The sequence below is a fragment of the Thermobia domestica genome, chromosome 1 (genome assembly GCF_964235325.1).
Source record: "Thermobia domestica chromosome 1, izTheDome1.hap1.1, whole genome shotgun sequence".
NCBI lineage: Eukaryota > Metazoa > Arthropoda > Insecta > Zygentoma > Lepismatidae > Thermobia > Thermobia domestica.
The window spans coordinates 163,301,220-163,318,459 of NC_137454.1; the positions used below are offsets into that span (position 1 = coordinate 163,301,220).

Consider the following 17,240-nt stretch of genomic DNA (forward strand, 5'->3'; position numbering starts at 1 on the left):
AATAAAACTGTTTTGAGCAGATTATTCTGTTTGTCACACTTATGGGAATATTATTCCAACTATTACAAACCTAAATTCGACGCTGGTACAGCCAGGATAGATTCCCGGATCAAGCTGATGTGGTTTGGATCCTACATTAAGCTATAGAAGCACGTCTCATAGCTTCGGTGATGAACAGGACGCTAAACCTCAATCTAAAGAACAAACAAAAAATCTAATTCCTATTTTGGTCTGACAATTAACTAACTTACGTACATATATTTGCGTTGTGTTCTTTTGAGAAACAGGTCATCGTGTTTTATCCTCAACTTTTAGTCTTGCGCACAGAATGTATATACCCGTATTTTAATTGTAAACTTAATTTATTGAAGGTATGTGTTCAGACTATTGTTGGGAACTATATTTTGCATTGCAATGGGTACCTTTAAATTATCTACGTTACATTTTAATTGAACTTAACCCGACAAATACCTGATCTACGTTTAAATAACCACCAGATTAAAACTTTAAGGGACACAGGAAAATATACTGCAATATATTAATTTACTCAAAAGATCACTAAGAACAACTGAATGAAAAACCATGTGTACAATGTGTAATAAGCCGGATGTATACAGACTACAGTCACAATAAAATTAAAATAAAACAAAATAATCAGAAATGTCAAAAATTCTCACCTGTGACCACATATGAGAGTTCGGCCGCAGCTCTCTGTGCAACGCTGATGAATACGGCCTTGTAGACATTTACTACAGGTTCCTTGACATTGATGACCACATTGCAGAACGAAACCGCAGGGTTGTACACAACGCGAGAGCAGAGCGTCTGACTTATAATCCAGATCTGCCACAAATTTAGTAAAAAGAAAATAATGTAATCACATTTTCAATAAAAATCAATGTATCACAGAGGAAGTACATTGGATTGTTCCAGTATTGAATAATGGTGATAATATGTTTTCTTAAATATATCAAAACAATATATTTAAACGTTTACTAACTTGTATGTTTGAACATTTAGAGAAATCAAATTTGAAATTATTTGTAGAAATTTTTAAGTGTTTCTTCATATAGACATTTTCTCAAAACATACACTATTATTATTATTCAGTATTATTCAGTATTATTTTGAGATTGTCTCTCTAAACTTAAGTCCAGAATTACTATTTTTGTGCTGAAAAAGATAATTCGATGAAAAAAAAAAATAATGCGTGACAATTTCACTACTGACTTAAACGCAAGTTCTACGTTATACGCATATGGATGATAGATATAAATCTGCTAGCTAAAGAGCATGTGTATGATTTTTGGGAATATTTTATATTATATATATATATATATATATATATATATATATATATATATATATATATATATATATATATATATATATATACAAGGGCGGATCTAAGGGGGGGCTACGGGGCTATAGCCCCCCCCTTGACGCTCAAGTTTACACTGGATAAAATGGGCTTCAATTCAGCTTTACACTGGATAAAACGGCAAATTACGGTTTAGCCCCTCCCTTGATCATATCCTGGATCCGCCACTATATATATATATATATATATATATATTACTTCCAACAATTATGCTCTGTAGGTAGGCTAACGATCAAAGATCATAATAATTATAAGATATTATGAGACGAAAGATCATAATAAATATAATTATTAAAAAAGTGATTGAGAATGTAGGAGGAAATTAGAGACCTTCGGGAAAACCCACGGACACTATATGTCCACCACGAACTCACATGGTCTGGAATCGAACCAGATACTCACACACCAGCTATACTTCTGAGTCACCGTGCCCCTAGACATACTTTCAAAAATGTTTGAATTATGTATCGTAATGAAAATAATGTAAATAAAATTTGAGAATTGACATTCCAAATAATCTACAACCAGAATGAGCAGTAACAATGCTAAACGGAGTATTATCAAGTATTATATATTTACTCCATTGAAGACTCTAGGTTGTGCAAACTTTATAAGGTTATTGTAATACTTTCTTTTATAATCTTCAATCTTTGACGAAAATAGATTTAAGCTGAATTTAAAAAAGGGCAAAAGTGCATGATACTAAGGAGATGGCTTTGTATGCACAATGCACCCACTTAAGACTTACAAATTTAGGCATTAAGTGGTTATATTTGGATATATTTTAGAAAAATCACTCCATCCTGTTAATCCCACGCATTCACACTATAAGTGATTGAATACCCTTTTTGTGCGAACAAACGTGACGAACATGTTTGTTGAATAGCAGAGTAGTTACGTCGTTTCTATACCATTAATACTATTCGTGTACCATTTGTTGTATGCATTTCGCAGAAAAAGGGTCTTTTTTTCTGGATGACCCTCGAAATAATAATTAGGATTGTCATAATGGTTACATGTCAAAACATGACGGTTAATGTCAGTTTTTTTTTCCACATGCTCCTTAAGACACAGTAAAAAATGAAATGAAATATTTCAGTTTTACGTCCAGTTTTATGCCGGTTAGGCTAAAGGAGACTGTGGTGGACAAACACCGTGCTCGTGGGTTTTCTCGGGATTGTCCCGTTTCCTCCCACTTCAGTCCAGCATTTTATTCATTTCTCATTATCACAAAGTCCACATTGCGCGAGCTGGGATCGAACCAGGGACCCCAAGCACCGAAGGTGAACGCTCTATCACTGAGCCACCGTGCCCCCAAGACACAGTAATTTTTTGCTTTGAAGAAAAGAAACTAGTAAAATGGTTTTATCAAAACAAATTGAAATTAATAACATAAAAAGTCTCAACTAAAGATCAGAAGCACAAGAACGTTTGCCCGAGATAGTTATAAATAATTCACTATGTGATTTCACACAAAATTTAACATTCTTGGGCGTTTGTGTTCACAGTAAACTCACATAGAAGAACCTGTCAATAAATTTTCTAATAAGCATTTGAAAACATATCAGATACGCCACTTTAGTTCCCATTTTGTAATTCTGCTGCTATATATCATTGTATTATGTTACATTTTACTCTATCAATAAGCATGGTATAACTTACTCAGGATCTTCAAGTTAACACAAAAATATTCCTGATATAAGAGAGATTTATTACACTAAAGGTAAACTTTCGTAAAAGATTTTCCTGTAAGTAACACTTTTCCACGTTTAAACTTATGACAGCCCCCTGTACTTATATTCAAGAAGTGAAAATGAAATTAAAGGAAATCTTAAGATTTACGTCCCACGATTATGCAGGCTAGGCTAAAGGAGACGGTGATGATCAGAAATGAATGAAATGGTGGAATGAAGAAAGTGGGAGGAAACAGGAGAACCCCGGAAAAAACTCTCGCACACGTTTTTTTTTCACCACAAGGTTCACTTAGCGCGAGCTGGGATCGAACCAAGGACACCATGCACCAGAGGTGAAAGCTCTACCACTGAGCCACCGCTGTCTCTTATTCAAAAAGTGGTACGGTTAGCTAATATATATATATATATATCATGATCGCTTTACTAGACAGTGTAAAATAAGAGAACACATTTGTTTAACCTTCCTAAAATCCTGCATTTTTTGTCATATAAATATATGTAAGTACATTGCAGTAGCACTATTTGTTGGTAGAATAATAAATTTCTTAAAAACAGCCCAGCAAAATGTGCTTGCAAAATTGTGCATTTTTGCTGAACAAATCTTGATGCTTTAAGTACTTATTCTCTTAGTGGGTTAAAACTTCGCTTAGTATGCTGCACAAGAATATAAGTTTCGTTTACACAAAAGGATGTTAAGATTGAAAAAGCGAAGGTAAGAGACTGCCATAATATAAGGGCGTCGAATTTGTAGGGACAGACTATTCGAAGTCAGAGACAAGTGCATATTAGATGTTGGGAGTACATATGTAGAGTGACTATTAAATCCGTGCTAAGTGCTAAAACGAAAATGTTGAAAGTTAACAGCCTAGATGTTACTTCAGAACTGATGGGACATAAAGGCACGTACATTCTTCAGTGGATTATTTGAACTACTTCCACAGTGAATACTAGATAGCCTGTTTTTTACTGAACAGTATTAGGCACATAGGCCAAATTTTGACATTAAACCGAATTTTTCCATTTTTGGCACTTAGCACGGATTTAATATAAAATCCGTGCTGTGTGTGAAGTGCTTCTCCTATTGAGGCACATATGATGGTCACGTTTATATCTATGTTATTTCTATCTTATTACTATAATTATATATATGGCACTTGTATTAGTAGTTCCTTAGACATTATTCTTTCCTTGTAAAGTAATATATATATATATTACCCCAAAATTTTAATTCGTATGCCGAATCATTCTCAGTCTGCATCATAGTACATGGTTATTAAATGTCAGATTTTCATTCATAATTTTTCTTATTTCGAGCGTTGCTCAGAGCGCTAGTATTAAAAAAACTTGAGTTTGAGCGAGAGTTAACCAAGTTTTTACATTTTGAGTCTGAACTGAATTAAGTTCGTTTCAATCAAAAGTGAGAGTTTACAACCCTGCTAAAAACTAGTCCAAGATGGGTTGTTTGTTCCAGTTAATAATGCCTTTCCAGAACGAATTCTCATTCTGATGAATGCTTCATGACAAAAGCTAGGCACCATATGAACACGAGTTTAGAAAGAGAGTTGAACTCTGTGTTAAGGTCAACTATGCAATGACTTGTGCTGAATTCATAGGATATGGAAAATTGCACCTAAAAAAGTGCTTAATACTGTACGTGAAAACCAGAAATATAATTTGAAATATAAAACAAAACATATAATAAGCTTGAAGTACGTGCATTAGTAATTCCCACCATTTGTATTTTGGTGGATTTATATATAAAATCAAGTATACACGGTTCTACACGACTTTTTTTTTTCTTTTTTAATATTACATTTTGAATTCAAGTTTCTTTTCATGTCCGGTATTATCTAGTTTTAATAGTAAGGAAATTGTTAATTTTGTTTTGGAGAAGTGGCAACCCTAATAATAAAAATACAGTAACTTTTTAAATGCATGGAGGCACGCAGTGGTTAAGCGCTCACCTTTCGTAAGAAGAAGTCCTCGTTCGATCCTACAACAAGCGAGTTTGTTGTAGAAAACTTCGTGACCGTGACTTTTCTTTGGGTCTTCCTGCTCATTACATTCATTCCACCAATTCTTTCAAGATCATTACTTTAGTTAACCATCTGCCTCCTTCAGGTTGAAGAGCATAATCGTTGAACGTTAAATTAAAAGTTTCACTTCATTTTTCATATTATACGAGTATAATATGAATATGTGTCTTACATCTACTAAGCGTTCTTACCTTGTTCCCTGGCAGTATAGCAGTCGATTAGGATTTCATGTCCACACGCAGGACGTACAGGACTTTGCACCAATTCTTGACATATTTCAGTACAAGGATCACTGCATTTGGTGGTACATTGATGGCCACATGGCAACTCTCTTTCACATCTTTCCTGACAGAGATACTGTTCTGGTTGAACATTGCAGGGTAATATCACTGTGTGACCACAGGTTTCAATAAGTTTTTCGTCTTCTACAGTACACAAGCTAGAATCACAAGGCAAAGAGCATTCTACTTGACAAGCATGACCACAAGGTAAGATCTTATTGCACACCTCAATACAAAAAATGTTATTTGTATCCTCTGAACATGGTAATTCCAATGTATGTCCACATGGAAGAGCTTTCTTTACTGTAGCTAAACATTTATTACATTCTTCTGAACATAATTTCTGGCATCTGTGATTTTCAGTACAGCCTAACGGTTTTCGAGCACAAGGTTTTAAGCATGTGTACTGAAGATGTTCTGGATCTTCCAAAACATGGCATTTCTTTTGACAACTGTGACCACATGGCAATCTAAACTCACATAAACTAGGGCAAATATTCACATTAGAGCCACAGAGCATTTTAACCTTGTGTTTACAGGAAGGAATTACACGTGTAACTTCCTCACAACATTCATATATTGATAGTCTACTAACTTCATAGCACAACACTCTTTTCTCATGACCACACGAGAGAACCTTCGAGATTACTACAGTACATTGTCCACATTCTTCGTAACATGGTTTTTTACATTTGTGGTTCGATTTGCAGATAATTTTATTGCACATTTCGTTACATTTGTATTGCTTGTGCTCTCTATCTTTTACGTGACAGCGCAATTTACATCTGTGTTCACAAGATAGTTGCATGTTGCAAAACTGTGTACACCCACCTTCGGGTGCCTTTGTTCTGAAATCTTCTGCTGAGGAAACTTTAGTTTCTAAGCCATGTATGTGGCATTTCAAAGGTAAATGTTTCCCAATAGCATTCTGCTTTTTCAAGGTTTCGCGTATTTGAAAAAAAGAATAGTTGCTTTCTACAAGCACATCCTCTTGACCAATCATATATAAGCCTTTTCTTGCTCGTGAAAGTGCAACTGAAATAATATCAAGCTTTCCTTTCTGTTCATATGTCAATAAAGACAGAAGAATTATGTCATTTTCTTCGCCAGCATAGTTGTTAACTGTAGAAATACGCATTTCATTTGGAAGTGAGTATACATCCCGCAGCTTAAAAAAAAAATAAAATAAAATAAAATAAAATAAAATAAAATAATTTTATGTTGAAAATGATTTATTGTGATGAGTAACTACGACAAAGTGCAAAAATATCCTATGAATAGTTTTATATTAGTAACTTCGGTATAAATGAATTAGGTTACCGAAGATCGTACCAAAACTATAGAGAGGCATTAAAACCTCTCAAAGACAAGCACGATCTTAAAAATTAGCAATATGCAAAATTACCAAAAAGCGCTTTCAAAATAATTTTCTGATGTCTATCGGTGAATTCCGTCAAGAAGAAACTGATAACCATTGAGTGAATTTATTGAATTATAACAGAGGAGAGGTTGATTAATCAATGATATATAATTTAACTGAAATAAAGGGGAGTTGATTTAACTGAAACAGAGGAGGCTAATTAACCAAAGATATACTTTAACTGAAACAGAGGAGGGCTTGATTAACCAATGATTAATTTACTAAATTAAAATCACAAGGAAATTGGTTAAAAAGTAACAGAATTTGCTAAACAGAAAAAATGGCCATACGATTATACATAAGTTCAGATTAGACATACACCTTTTCATATTCTTAAATATGTCGTTATTTGTGTAAAAAGTGATTTAAAATACTGCACTTCTGTAGCTCTCTTGATTTAGTATTTGGAATTTCTACTTTACTAATCTCCCCCTATTTCTATGATAGGAAATACTTTACACAATTATTACTTCATTAGAGAAAATAACATTTAGTGATTACAAAAATTTGGAAGCTGTTACATAGATTAACATGCAATTAACTTACAACATAGTTGTATTAATTAATATAATTGAAGAATCATAAAAACTATTGATCAAGTAATAATGATAATAAAGATGATAAAAGTGCAATTTTATGTATTCACTGTTATGATAAACACAGTAACTTCTTCGATTTATGGCATAATTCAAGGACAGCAATACTTCATTACCGTAACATAATTTAAGATTTAAAAAAAAATAATATCCGTAACTATTAGGAGAAAAAAAACTATATTAAACTTTCCAGTTTAGAATCAGCCAACTATGTAACTTCCTTTGTTGTGTAACATACTAAAGAATTCGCAATTAGATAATTAAGTGATTTATGTACAATAATTTAACGAAATATCGCCTAGAATTGTCGACTACCGACTTTCTCTGATTTGTGTGAAATTTTAGGTAATTCCTATTATCTAAGTTATTTTCGAAATTCTTCTACGCTTTTTAAATTGTGAATTCGGCAAAAAACAATATTCGGAGCGTCTCCCTTGTATGTGCATCAACACGTGACTAACTGTGAAATCAAACAGTATTTACTTAATTGAATATCTCCTTTTTTTTAAAATTTATTTTCTTATTTACATTACACCTACAATCTTGTAATGATTATGAAATCATAGAATAATATGAAATAATTTACCTCTAAGTCAGAGCTTTCCTACATAAACGTTAGCTAGATTGTTCTATTAACACAAAGAGCGTCCTAAAACTTGTCCGTAGATAGATTTATGCAATGCAATTTATCTATCGTTGAAAGAAGAAGAAAGCAACGGAAGTGGAACATTTTAAACTGTATGAAACACGTGGAAATTGTAGAATCTTTGATTAGTGTTATATTTATAAAACTAAGTTGTGAATTAATGTGAATGTAGTGATCAATAGTTCAGTAAGTTGTTGATTTTAGTGTTTCCTTGAAAAAACGATTAAGTTAAATAAAAAGGAAAGTATCTGTGAATCCAAAGCTCTTCTTTAGTGCATGGCTGTCAAAGGCAAACAGAATCAGTTGCCGATATCTTACTACGAATATAACAAACCTATTAGGATTGCCAGGTAATATGAGTGTTAGCTAATTCCAAAAGTAATACTGTACTTCACTGTCGACACTGTCTATCAACATCATATAAGCTATGATTCTTAAGTTTACATAATCTGTTTCTCTGATTTGAGTTTGTCACGACAGTTTAAATTTTGCATGTGAATCAGAGTAAAAAAAGATAATATCTAGATATACGGGACAACTCTTACAACTACCTTCATTTTATTGTATATTCATCGAAATGTTGGACAGACAGAATAATTTATATCGATCAACTCATTTTAAAAAAAATCTCTCCGTGCTCCTTTCTTTCTGCCTGTCTGTAACATTATTATTATTATTATTATTATTATTATTATTATTATTATTATTATTATTATTATTATTTTGCAAGTTCATCTCATCCCATTGTTCACTGACAACTAAATAAAAAAATAAAAGAATTAAAATTTATTACTTTTACCGGTTGTCATACAACACTGGTCCTTTAAATTGTTCGCATTAAGATTGAGGAGACTAAGTCTTCTATTCAGCTGTTAATGTTTTTGCTTACAAAAAATTTACATGGATTAAGTAAAACAGCACGAGAAACATAGATGGAGCATTAGAATAGGCCACGGCTAGTGTTAAAAAAACAACAACGGAATATTGGATTTTGCATCATAGTATTAGCCCGCACACGTCGCCAAATTTTGATTGCTTTTCTAAATGTTACTACTGTTACATTTGATACCTATTATAATCTAGATCTTTTCTGTGACTCATCTGTTTCTCCGACTCATGGTATACCTCAAATTACCTATGAATACTCCAAGAATTCCGAGCTAATGTATGATGTGCATGGTAAGCTGAAGATTCTTTCAGTAATACGAATTCCAGGATTTCAATTAAAAACAAACATTAAGACAACTGTACTAAAGCACAGTTAGTTTATTTTAGTAAAGAACTTGTTTGTTTATACCTTTCTGAGCATTTCCGGCATCTATGGCCTTAAATGTCCCCTGGCGAGCTCACTACCTGGAGAAGGCGAAAAGCAACAAAGGAATGGAGACGGAAGTGGATTCAGATTTGTATGTTACGTGCCACCCCGGCATTTGTTTCATGTAAAACTTAGGAAAAATTTCACTCAGGATGGCTGTTTTTCACGAGAGAATTAGCGATTTTAATAAAGCAATTACATTATTCTTTCATTGTAATAGAAATACAACGGCTATATTTTCGGAATACCTACACAATAAGAGTTTTACTATAAACTTCCTATACAAATGGAAGAATTCATTCTTCTAAATAATAATTGAACATAATGTATATTACAGAAAGTATCGAATTAACGTATCATTACCTCACCCAGTACAACCTCCTCTTCTGGTGACATAGCTAGTATTGTAATCACGGAGGCATCATACCCTTGAAACATAAGATACTGACCCAAAGCAATTAAAAATTCCAAAGATGCATCTAAGCCATTACTATGCTAAAAAAAAGAGAATATATTCATAATTAGTCTTTTGTTTTTTTAAAAATAAAAAGGACCATGAATTATCAACCGCTCATTAAAGATTGCCTTACATTTAAAACAACGCAAAAATCCATTATAATGAACCATGGACTATAAGAAGGTGAGAGTTATGAAAAAGTCCTAAGCAAAAATGACTTTTAAAAATTCCTTAGACACATAGGCAAGGCTTTTTTCTATGCCCATATTGTAAATTCCAATCGACATGAAACATAATATTTACAATACAGTAATATTTAATAATACAGTATTTATAATATAATACAATATAATAATTTACAGTATAATATTTAATAATACAGTATTAATATTTAAAATATTTTAGAATAAAAATGTGTATGCTTGCACACGCACTTCCTAACTGATAATGGAGTGACGCCAAGTTTGTAACGACAGCAGTTCCTTGCTGTTGCTTGCTATTTAACAAAATAATCATATTATAATTCTATAGCAATAAGTTTCAATATGTAGGACATGAAAGCTGAATGTCAGAAAATGAAGAAAAACGTTTGACTAATCTATACTAATTACTCTTATATAAAAGTGTAGGAGTGGGTGACTCGTCAATCGCCCAGCCCATACTACTATAGGTAGAAACGTGAAATTTGGAGAGATTACTTCCCTTATCACGAAAGTGCAGGATAAAGGATTTTTGGAGATGTTCATTCTAAAAGAAAAGGGCAAAAAGGAGGTTCAAAATTTTTCCTAAAAATAGTGTATCTCACGATCCCCTGGTGTCAGAGAGATTAAACTCTGCAAATTAACCCTTCAATAAAAAATAAAGGAACACGTATTTCTTCAGCGTTTTCGAGAATTTTACTCTAAAGGGGTGCAAAAAAGGACATTTATAAAATACTCAAATTTCTCTTTGCTTAATCATAAAGTAACAAATGTCAGGATCTGCTTAAGCTGGAGATCTTAAATTTGGTAAGATCCAAATTTCTCTTTACTGAGAAAGTGTTCAGTGTGATGATTCACGTAAGTTGAAGATTTGAAATTCGGTTTATTAACTTTTAAATAAAAATAAGGGAATGTGTGTTTCAGCGTTTCCGAAAATCCTGTTTCTAAGGGGGGAGGGAGAAGGAGTCCATTTCCTATAATATTGAATTTTCCAGTTACGTATTCACGAAGTTCCGAATGTGTAATCTGCTTAAGTTAGGAATGTTAAATTCGGCAATAGAAACACTTAAATACAAGAGACAAGTGTTTCAACGTTTAAAAAAATCCGCTTCCGAGAAAAAGAAAAGGTTGTCATTACTATAATATCTAAATTTACTGCCTTTATTAAGAAAGCACACATTGTGAGAACGTGCTTAAGTTGAAGACGTGAAAATCGGTATATAAACTCTTAAATCGGTATATATATATATATATATATATATATATATATATGATCACGGTCTGCAAAAATTATGTTTCTAAAGAGGGTAATTTCTATAATATTCTGTTAAGGATTCGTTTGTGTTGGAGGTATGAAATTAGTTACATGAACACACACACACACATATTATTATTATTATTATTATTATTATTATTATTATTATTATTATTATTATTATTATTATTATTATTATTATTATTATTATTATTTTATATATATATATATATATATATATATATATATATATATATATATATAGGGTGATTCAATAAGAAAGTACCAGGCCTATATCGCACCTAATACTGCTCGTAGAGTCTTCAAATAAAAAATTGCATTACCAAATCGTATGTGTAGAATGCAATAAAAATAGTAGCGAGACCAGTGACGTCTCGTGAATACCTCCAACGGGGGGCAACTTCAAAATTTGAAATGGAAAGTGGTATAACTGTTGGAATCGTTCGAAAGGACATTAAGTGTCATGCAACTTTTAGAGGACAAACTTTGTCATATCCTTTCCCATTTAGCCGCTAGAGGCGTTACTGCAGACTTGTATCTGACTACCCGTAGCAGGCCTTTATCTCAGCTAATAATGCACATGGAGCCGTCAAACAAACAATTGAACTACCAAATCATATGTGTAGAATGCAATAAAAATAGCGACACCAGTGGCGTATCGTGAATATCTCCAACGGGGGAAAACTTCAAAATTTGAAATGAAAACAGGGGTTGGTTGTGCCTCCATTGAAACAAGCGCACAATGAGAGAAACGTCGCGAGGAAACACGTTGGCATATTTCTTCCTCTGTGGCAGCAACACGATCGCATTACGAGGTCAAAGTCAGATGATGCGAGGGTTTCTGCATGCGGAACCAAAGGGAAGAGTAAATACTGGTCTGAAACGAACGGGACTTACAATTGTACATACGCGGAATCACACCTTGTAAGTGGCGACAACAATGGCGTCAGTACGAGACCACGACGGGGGGAGAGTACATACTGTAACAGTAAGCAGAGGTACATTTGCTGCTGTTGAATGAAGCTCTAAATAGGGAAAAAAGGCCTTACGCAATATTTGAAGAGAGTAGTTTCCGTATGGCTGCGACAGAAGTGCAGTGGATGTGGAAAACTATGATGAGGGACACGATGCTATAACAAAACGGAAGAAGAAACTATTGGTTGCAACGAAGATATACGAACCGTATGTGCTGTTGCCAAAGCAATGGAACAAAACATAGGGACAGAAAGCTGAGGCGCTGCAATCAAGCCATTGGAGAAAGATGAGTAAAGAGCGAAAGAATCAGCTTACCTTCTGCGGAGTGTAGTCGACGCCCCCTGGCTTTTACAAATGTTCAAAGTGATGTCCCCGAACAGCAATACAGTGATTTATTCGCTGTGCGTAATTGTGAGCAACTGCTTCCAACTCGGCCACGTTGATGGTCCCGAATGCGGTTGTAATGCGGTCTTGCATGTTGCGAATTATAGTTGGTCGGTTGACATACACAAGTTCTTTATGTCGCAAGAAATCACGAAACATAGCACCTGTTAAATGACAAGCAAAAAACCATGGCCCAATGACCTGAGTCCCTACAATGCCACCCCCACACATTAATGCGCCATCGGTGTTGCCGATTGACTTCTCTCATCCAGTGAGGGTTCTCCGCTGCCCAGTATGTGCATTGTGGAGATTCACGTTGCCATCACTGCAGAATATCGCTTCCTCAGTCGATAAAATGAAGTGAATCAAATTCGGATGTTCTCTCACGCGATTGACCACCAAATTGCAGAACAGAAGCTGTAAATTACAGTCCGCATCACTTAGTTCTTGATGCCGAGAGAGGTGGTACGGGTGAAAATGTAATTTCCACAGAATACGCAGGACACTACCTTGACTGATACCAAGATCTCATGCGATCTGCCGCGAAGATACATGAGGATTTACTGCAATAGCGGCAAGTGCATCAATGGCAACGTCTTCATTTTGTACGACTTTCTCCGGACACCATAGCGTCCACGCATGTTGCCTGTCTGCCGCAATCGTGCTGCTAATCTAAGCAGCAGATTGTGGGAAATCGCTTGTCGCTGTGGATAGCGTTCAGCGTATAATCGAGCTGCAGCCCTATAATTTTCCCGGCATTCCCCTAAAATCATGAGCATTTGGAATGCCTCCAAATTCGTATACCGCATGAATGTTATTTACTACCAACACTTCCTACTACAATCATTCAAACATCAACACAATAAAAGATTTCACTGCTTGTGGAAGTTTCGTATTCGTCCCGTCACGAGCTTGTAATGCACAGAGGTAGCGGTAATAGAACTCAATGCACGACACCTTGTCCAGTACAAAGACCACTTTAACTCTCTGCAGAGGTTAATCACTCTCGGATTCTACACGTTTGTGTTACCTGTTTTGGCTACAGCATCGCTCCTTCTGCCCTCTGTCTGACATAGCAGCAATCGCCTGTTCGAGGCCGCATAGACTATGTCTTGAGCAAGGTCATGTACGTGTTAGCTACTGGATCTATAAGAGTATTACCACACAATCACTGGCAACGATAAATGTGTGTGTTGTTCGAAACGACAAACAAGCCCACAACGCATGCTCCCGGATTTGAGAGAGATTTCATACTGTACGTACGCATACAAGATACATCGCGCGCCCACGTCATTGTGGGTCTGGGCTACCCTTGGCTTAGGCCCCGAGTTAATCCTGCAAAGGCGTCGGCGCGGCGGTTATTTGCCAGGGCATGGTTTACACGTACCCTCCCGGCATTCGCCTGGTGTGACTGGGGACACCTTCGCACCATCTGACTTTCACCTAGTAATTCGACCGTGTTGCTGCCAACGAGGAAGAAATATGACAACGTGTTTCCTCGCGACGTTTCTCCCATTGTGCACTTGTTTCAATGGAGGCACAACCAATCCCTGTTTCCATTTCAAATTTTGAAGTTTCTCCCCGTTGGAAATATTCACGATACGCCACTGGTGTCGCTATTTTTATTGCATTCTACACATATGATTTGGTAGTTAAGTTGTTTGTTTAGCGGCTCTATGTGCATTATTAGCTGAGGTAAAGACCTGCTACGGTAGTCAGATACAAGTCTGCACCAACGCCTCTAGCGGCTAAATGGGAAAGGATATGACAAAGTTTGTCCTCTAAAAGTTGCATGACATTTAATGTCCTTTCGAACGGTTCCAACAGTTATACCACTTTCCATTTCAAATTTTGAAGTTGCCCCCCGTTGGAGGTATTCACGAGACGCCACTGGTTCGCTACTATTTTTATTGCATTCTATACATACGATTTGGTAATGCAATTTTTTATTTGAAGGCTCTACGAGCAGTATTAGGTGCGATATAGGCCTGGTAAGTTCTTATTGAATCACCCTATATATATATATATATATATATATATATATATATTATATATATATATATATATATATATATAGGGTGGGCCATTTTAATCAATCCACGGAAATATCTGAAAAATGATAAAACATAGAAGAAATATTTTAAGTACACGTTATATATTGCTAAGGGGGAAAACCAATCCCGCAAAAGTACCCCTCCCCGCTCCCCGTAAATGGGGGTAACGGGTGGTAACTTTGAAATGTCAAATGGGAACATGGGTCGAGTAATACCTCGTTCGAAAGGTCTTGGAAAACTAAGTAACGCTGTACCAAAGATGTTTCATATGGAACACCAGTTTCAAAATGGCCGCCATGATATGGTTCGGAAACTCCAGTACCGTAGTATGAAAACCATGGAAGGTAAATGAATGGAACAAAATTGAAATACGTAAATATCATAGGGCATATCGAATGATGTGGTCCTTGTGATCCCAGTGGTCTCCCTGAAGGGGTCTTGGGTGCTAACTTCAAGGTTTCAAATAGTAACATGAGTCGAGTGATACCTCGTTCGATAAATCTTGAAAAATCAAACATCTTGCAGGAGAAAACGATTGAGGTGAAATGGCACTGTTCTCAAAAGGCCGCCGAAACATAGTATCCGTATCAGAGAAAAGGTTTAGTACCCGTAGTATGAAAGCGATTGGAGATAAATCAACACAAGAAAACTGGAGTAGGTAACTGACGTAAGGCACGTCGAGAGGTGTTGTCGGGGTGACTTCACTGAAAGGTATCCGGGGCCAATTTGAAAATTTCAAATAGCAACTTGAAGCGAGTAACATGTTACATAGACAAATGAATATCAAACAACTTCTGTAAGAATATTTTCGACATGAGACACCGTTTTCAAAATGATCGCCAAAACATGGTGAATGTGTCTAAGAAAACGTCTAGTGCCCATAGTATGAATACGGTTAGAGATAAATGAAAATAACGAAAATTAAATAGGAAAACCACGGAGGGGTTCCAAGGCTCTAGAATGATACAACAGAGATAAAAATGTTAGAGTAAAATTGCCATAATGTATAGAGAGAAATCCAAGTCCTGCAAAATCTCTTCCTGCGCTCTGTATGTGAGTGGGGTGGAAAGTAACTGTGAAAGTTCAAATGAGAAGTTGAGAACTCTACTTTAATTCGCAAATTAAGGCTACGCTACAAATAGGTATGGTGTGGTTGAAACATTTGTTTGTAAGGATGACGCTGTAGTGACTAAAAAAGGTGAAATTTTATTTGAATGGTAACGCATATCTATATGGCTGAGTATGATTTGAGGCGAAAACAGATACGAAAGAAGTTGTCGAATAATGCAGTTGCTGGAACTTACAAACGTGTGAATTTGCTAATCTCCGTCGCCACAGAAACTTTTATGCAATGCGTGCTGGTTATTTGGAAAGCATTTCGGGGATATACGTACACACTGTTTCGTCCCTCACGCTCACAATATGACATGAGTGCTAATAGTTAATCAAAATGTAACTGTGGCCATCCGCATTAACTCAGTGCACGAATTTTCTATCCATGAAGTCTGTCTTCCAAACAACATTGGGTAGGTCAAGCGTACGCCCGAACCGTTGTCCGGTTGGACATTGAAATTTTGAAGTTAGCCCCCAAGACCCCTTCACGGAAGCCGCTGGGATTACAGGGATCACATCATTCAATATGCCCTATGATATTTACGTATTTCAATTTTGTTCCATTCATTTACCTTCCATGGTTTTCATACTACGGTTACTGGAGTTTCCGAACCATATCATGGCGGCCATTTTGAAACTGGTGTTCCATATGAAACATCTTTTGGTACAGCGTTACTTAGTTTTCCAAGACCTTTCGAACGAGGTATTACTCGACCCATGTTCCCATTTGACATTTCAAAGTTACCACCCGTTACCCCCCATTTACGGGGAGCGGGGAGGGGTACTTTTGGCGGAATTGGTTTTCCCCCTTAGCAATATATAACTTGTACTTAAAATATTTCTTCTATGTTTTATCATTTTTCAGATATTTCCGTGGATTGATTAAAATGGCCCACCCTGTATATATATATATATATATATATATATATATATATATATATATATATATATATATATATATATATATATATATATATATATATATATATATATATATATATATATATATATATATATATATATATATATATATATATATACATGAGATTTGAACAGAAATCTCATTTTGTTAGGAAGGTAACGAATAAGAAGATTTTTTCTGAAATATGTATCCTAAGTAAGGCGACGTCCTCCTCTCTTAAACCATTATAATTACTTTAATGATTATTTACTTTTCCTTTAAATACTAATTAATGTTAATTCTGTTCTTGGTCAGTAGTCAAATGAAAATAAACAAACCTAGATAAAGCTAGGAGGATAGTGAGTAGTTATAGTGGTTAGCCATTTTGTTTGAGTGTGATAAAAGGTATTTAATTTCAAATGTAATAATAAGAAAGGAAAAAAACAGGTGATATATCCTAGACAAAAAACAAATGAATTTTTATTACTGATATGGGTAGGGCCAAATTACA

At 35.1% G+C, this 17,240-nt stretch overlaps 1 protein-coding gene across 2 annotated transcripts in view; it reads right to left on the bottom strand.

Moving 5' to 3' along the window:
- Nucleotides 1-17,240, bottom strand: part of LOC145690520 (NFX1-type zinc finger-containing protein 1-like) — a 64,103-nt gene that overhangs the window by 15,782 nt on the left and 31,081 nt on the right. For both annotated transcript variants that reach the window (XM_081765489.1, XM_081765482.1), the window contains 3 exons: nt 9,733-9,864; nt 5,303-6,560; nt 678-843 (listed from right to left, as the gene is read on the bottom strand). In XM_081765489.1, the coding sequence (XP_081621615.1) occupies nt 678-843; nt 5,303-6,560; nt 9,733-9,864 (1,556 nt within the window). The remainder of the gene's footprint in view (nt 1-677; nt 844-5,302; nt 6,561-9,732; nt 9,865-17,240) is intronic.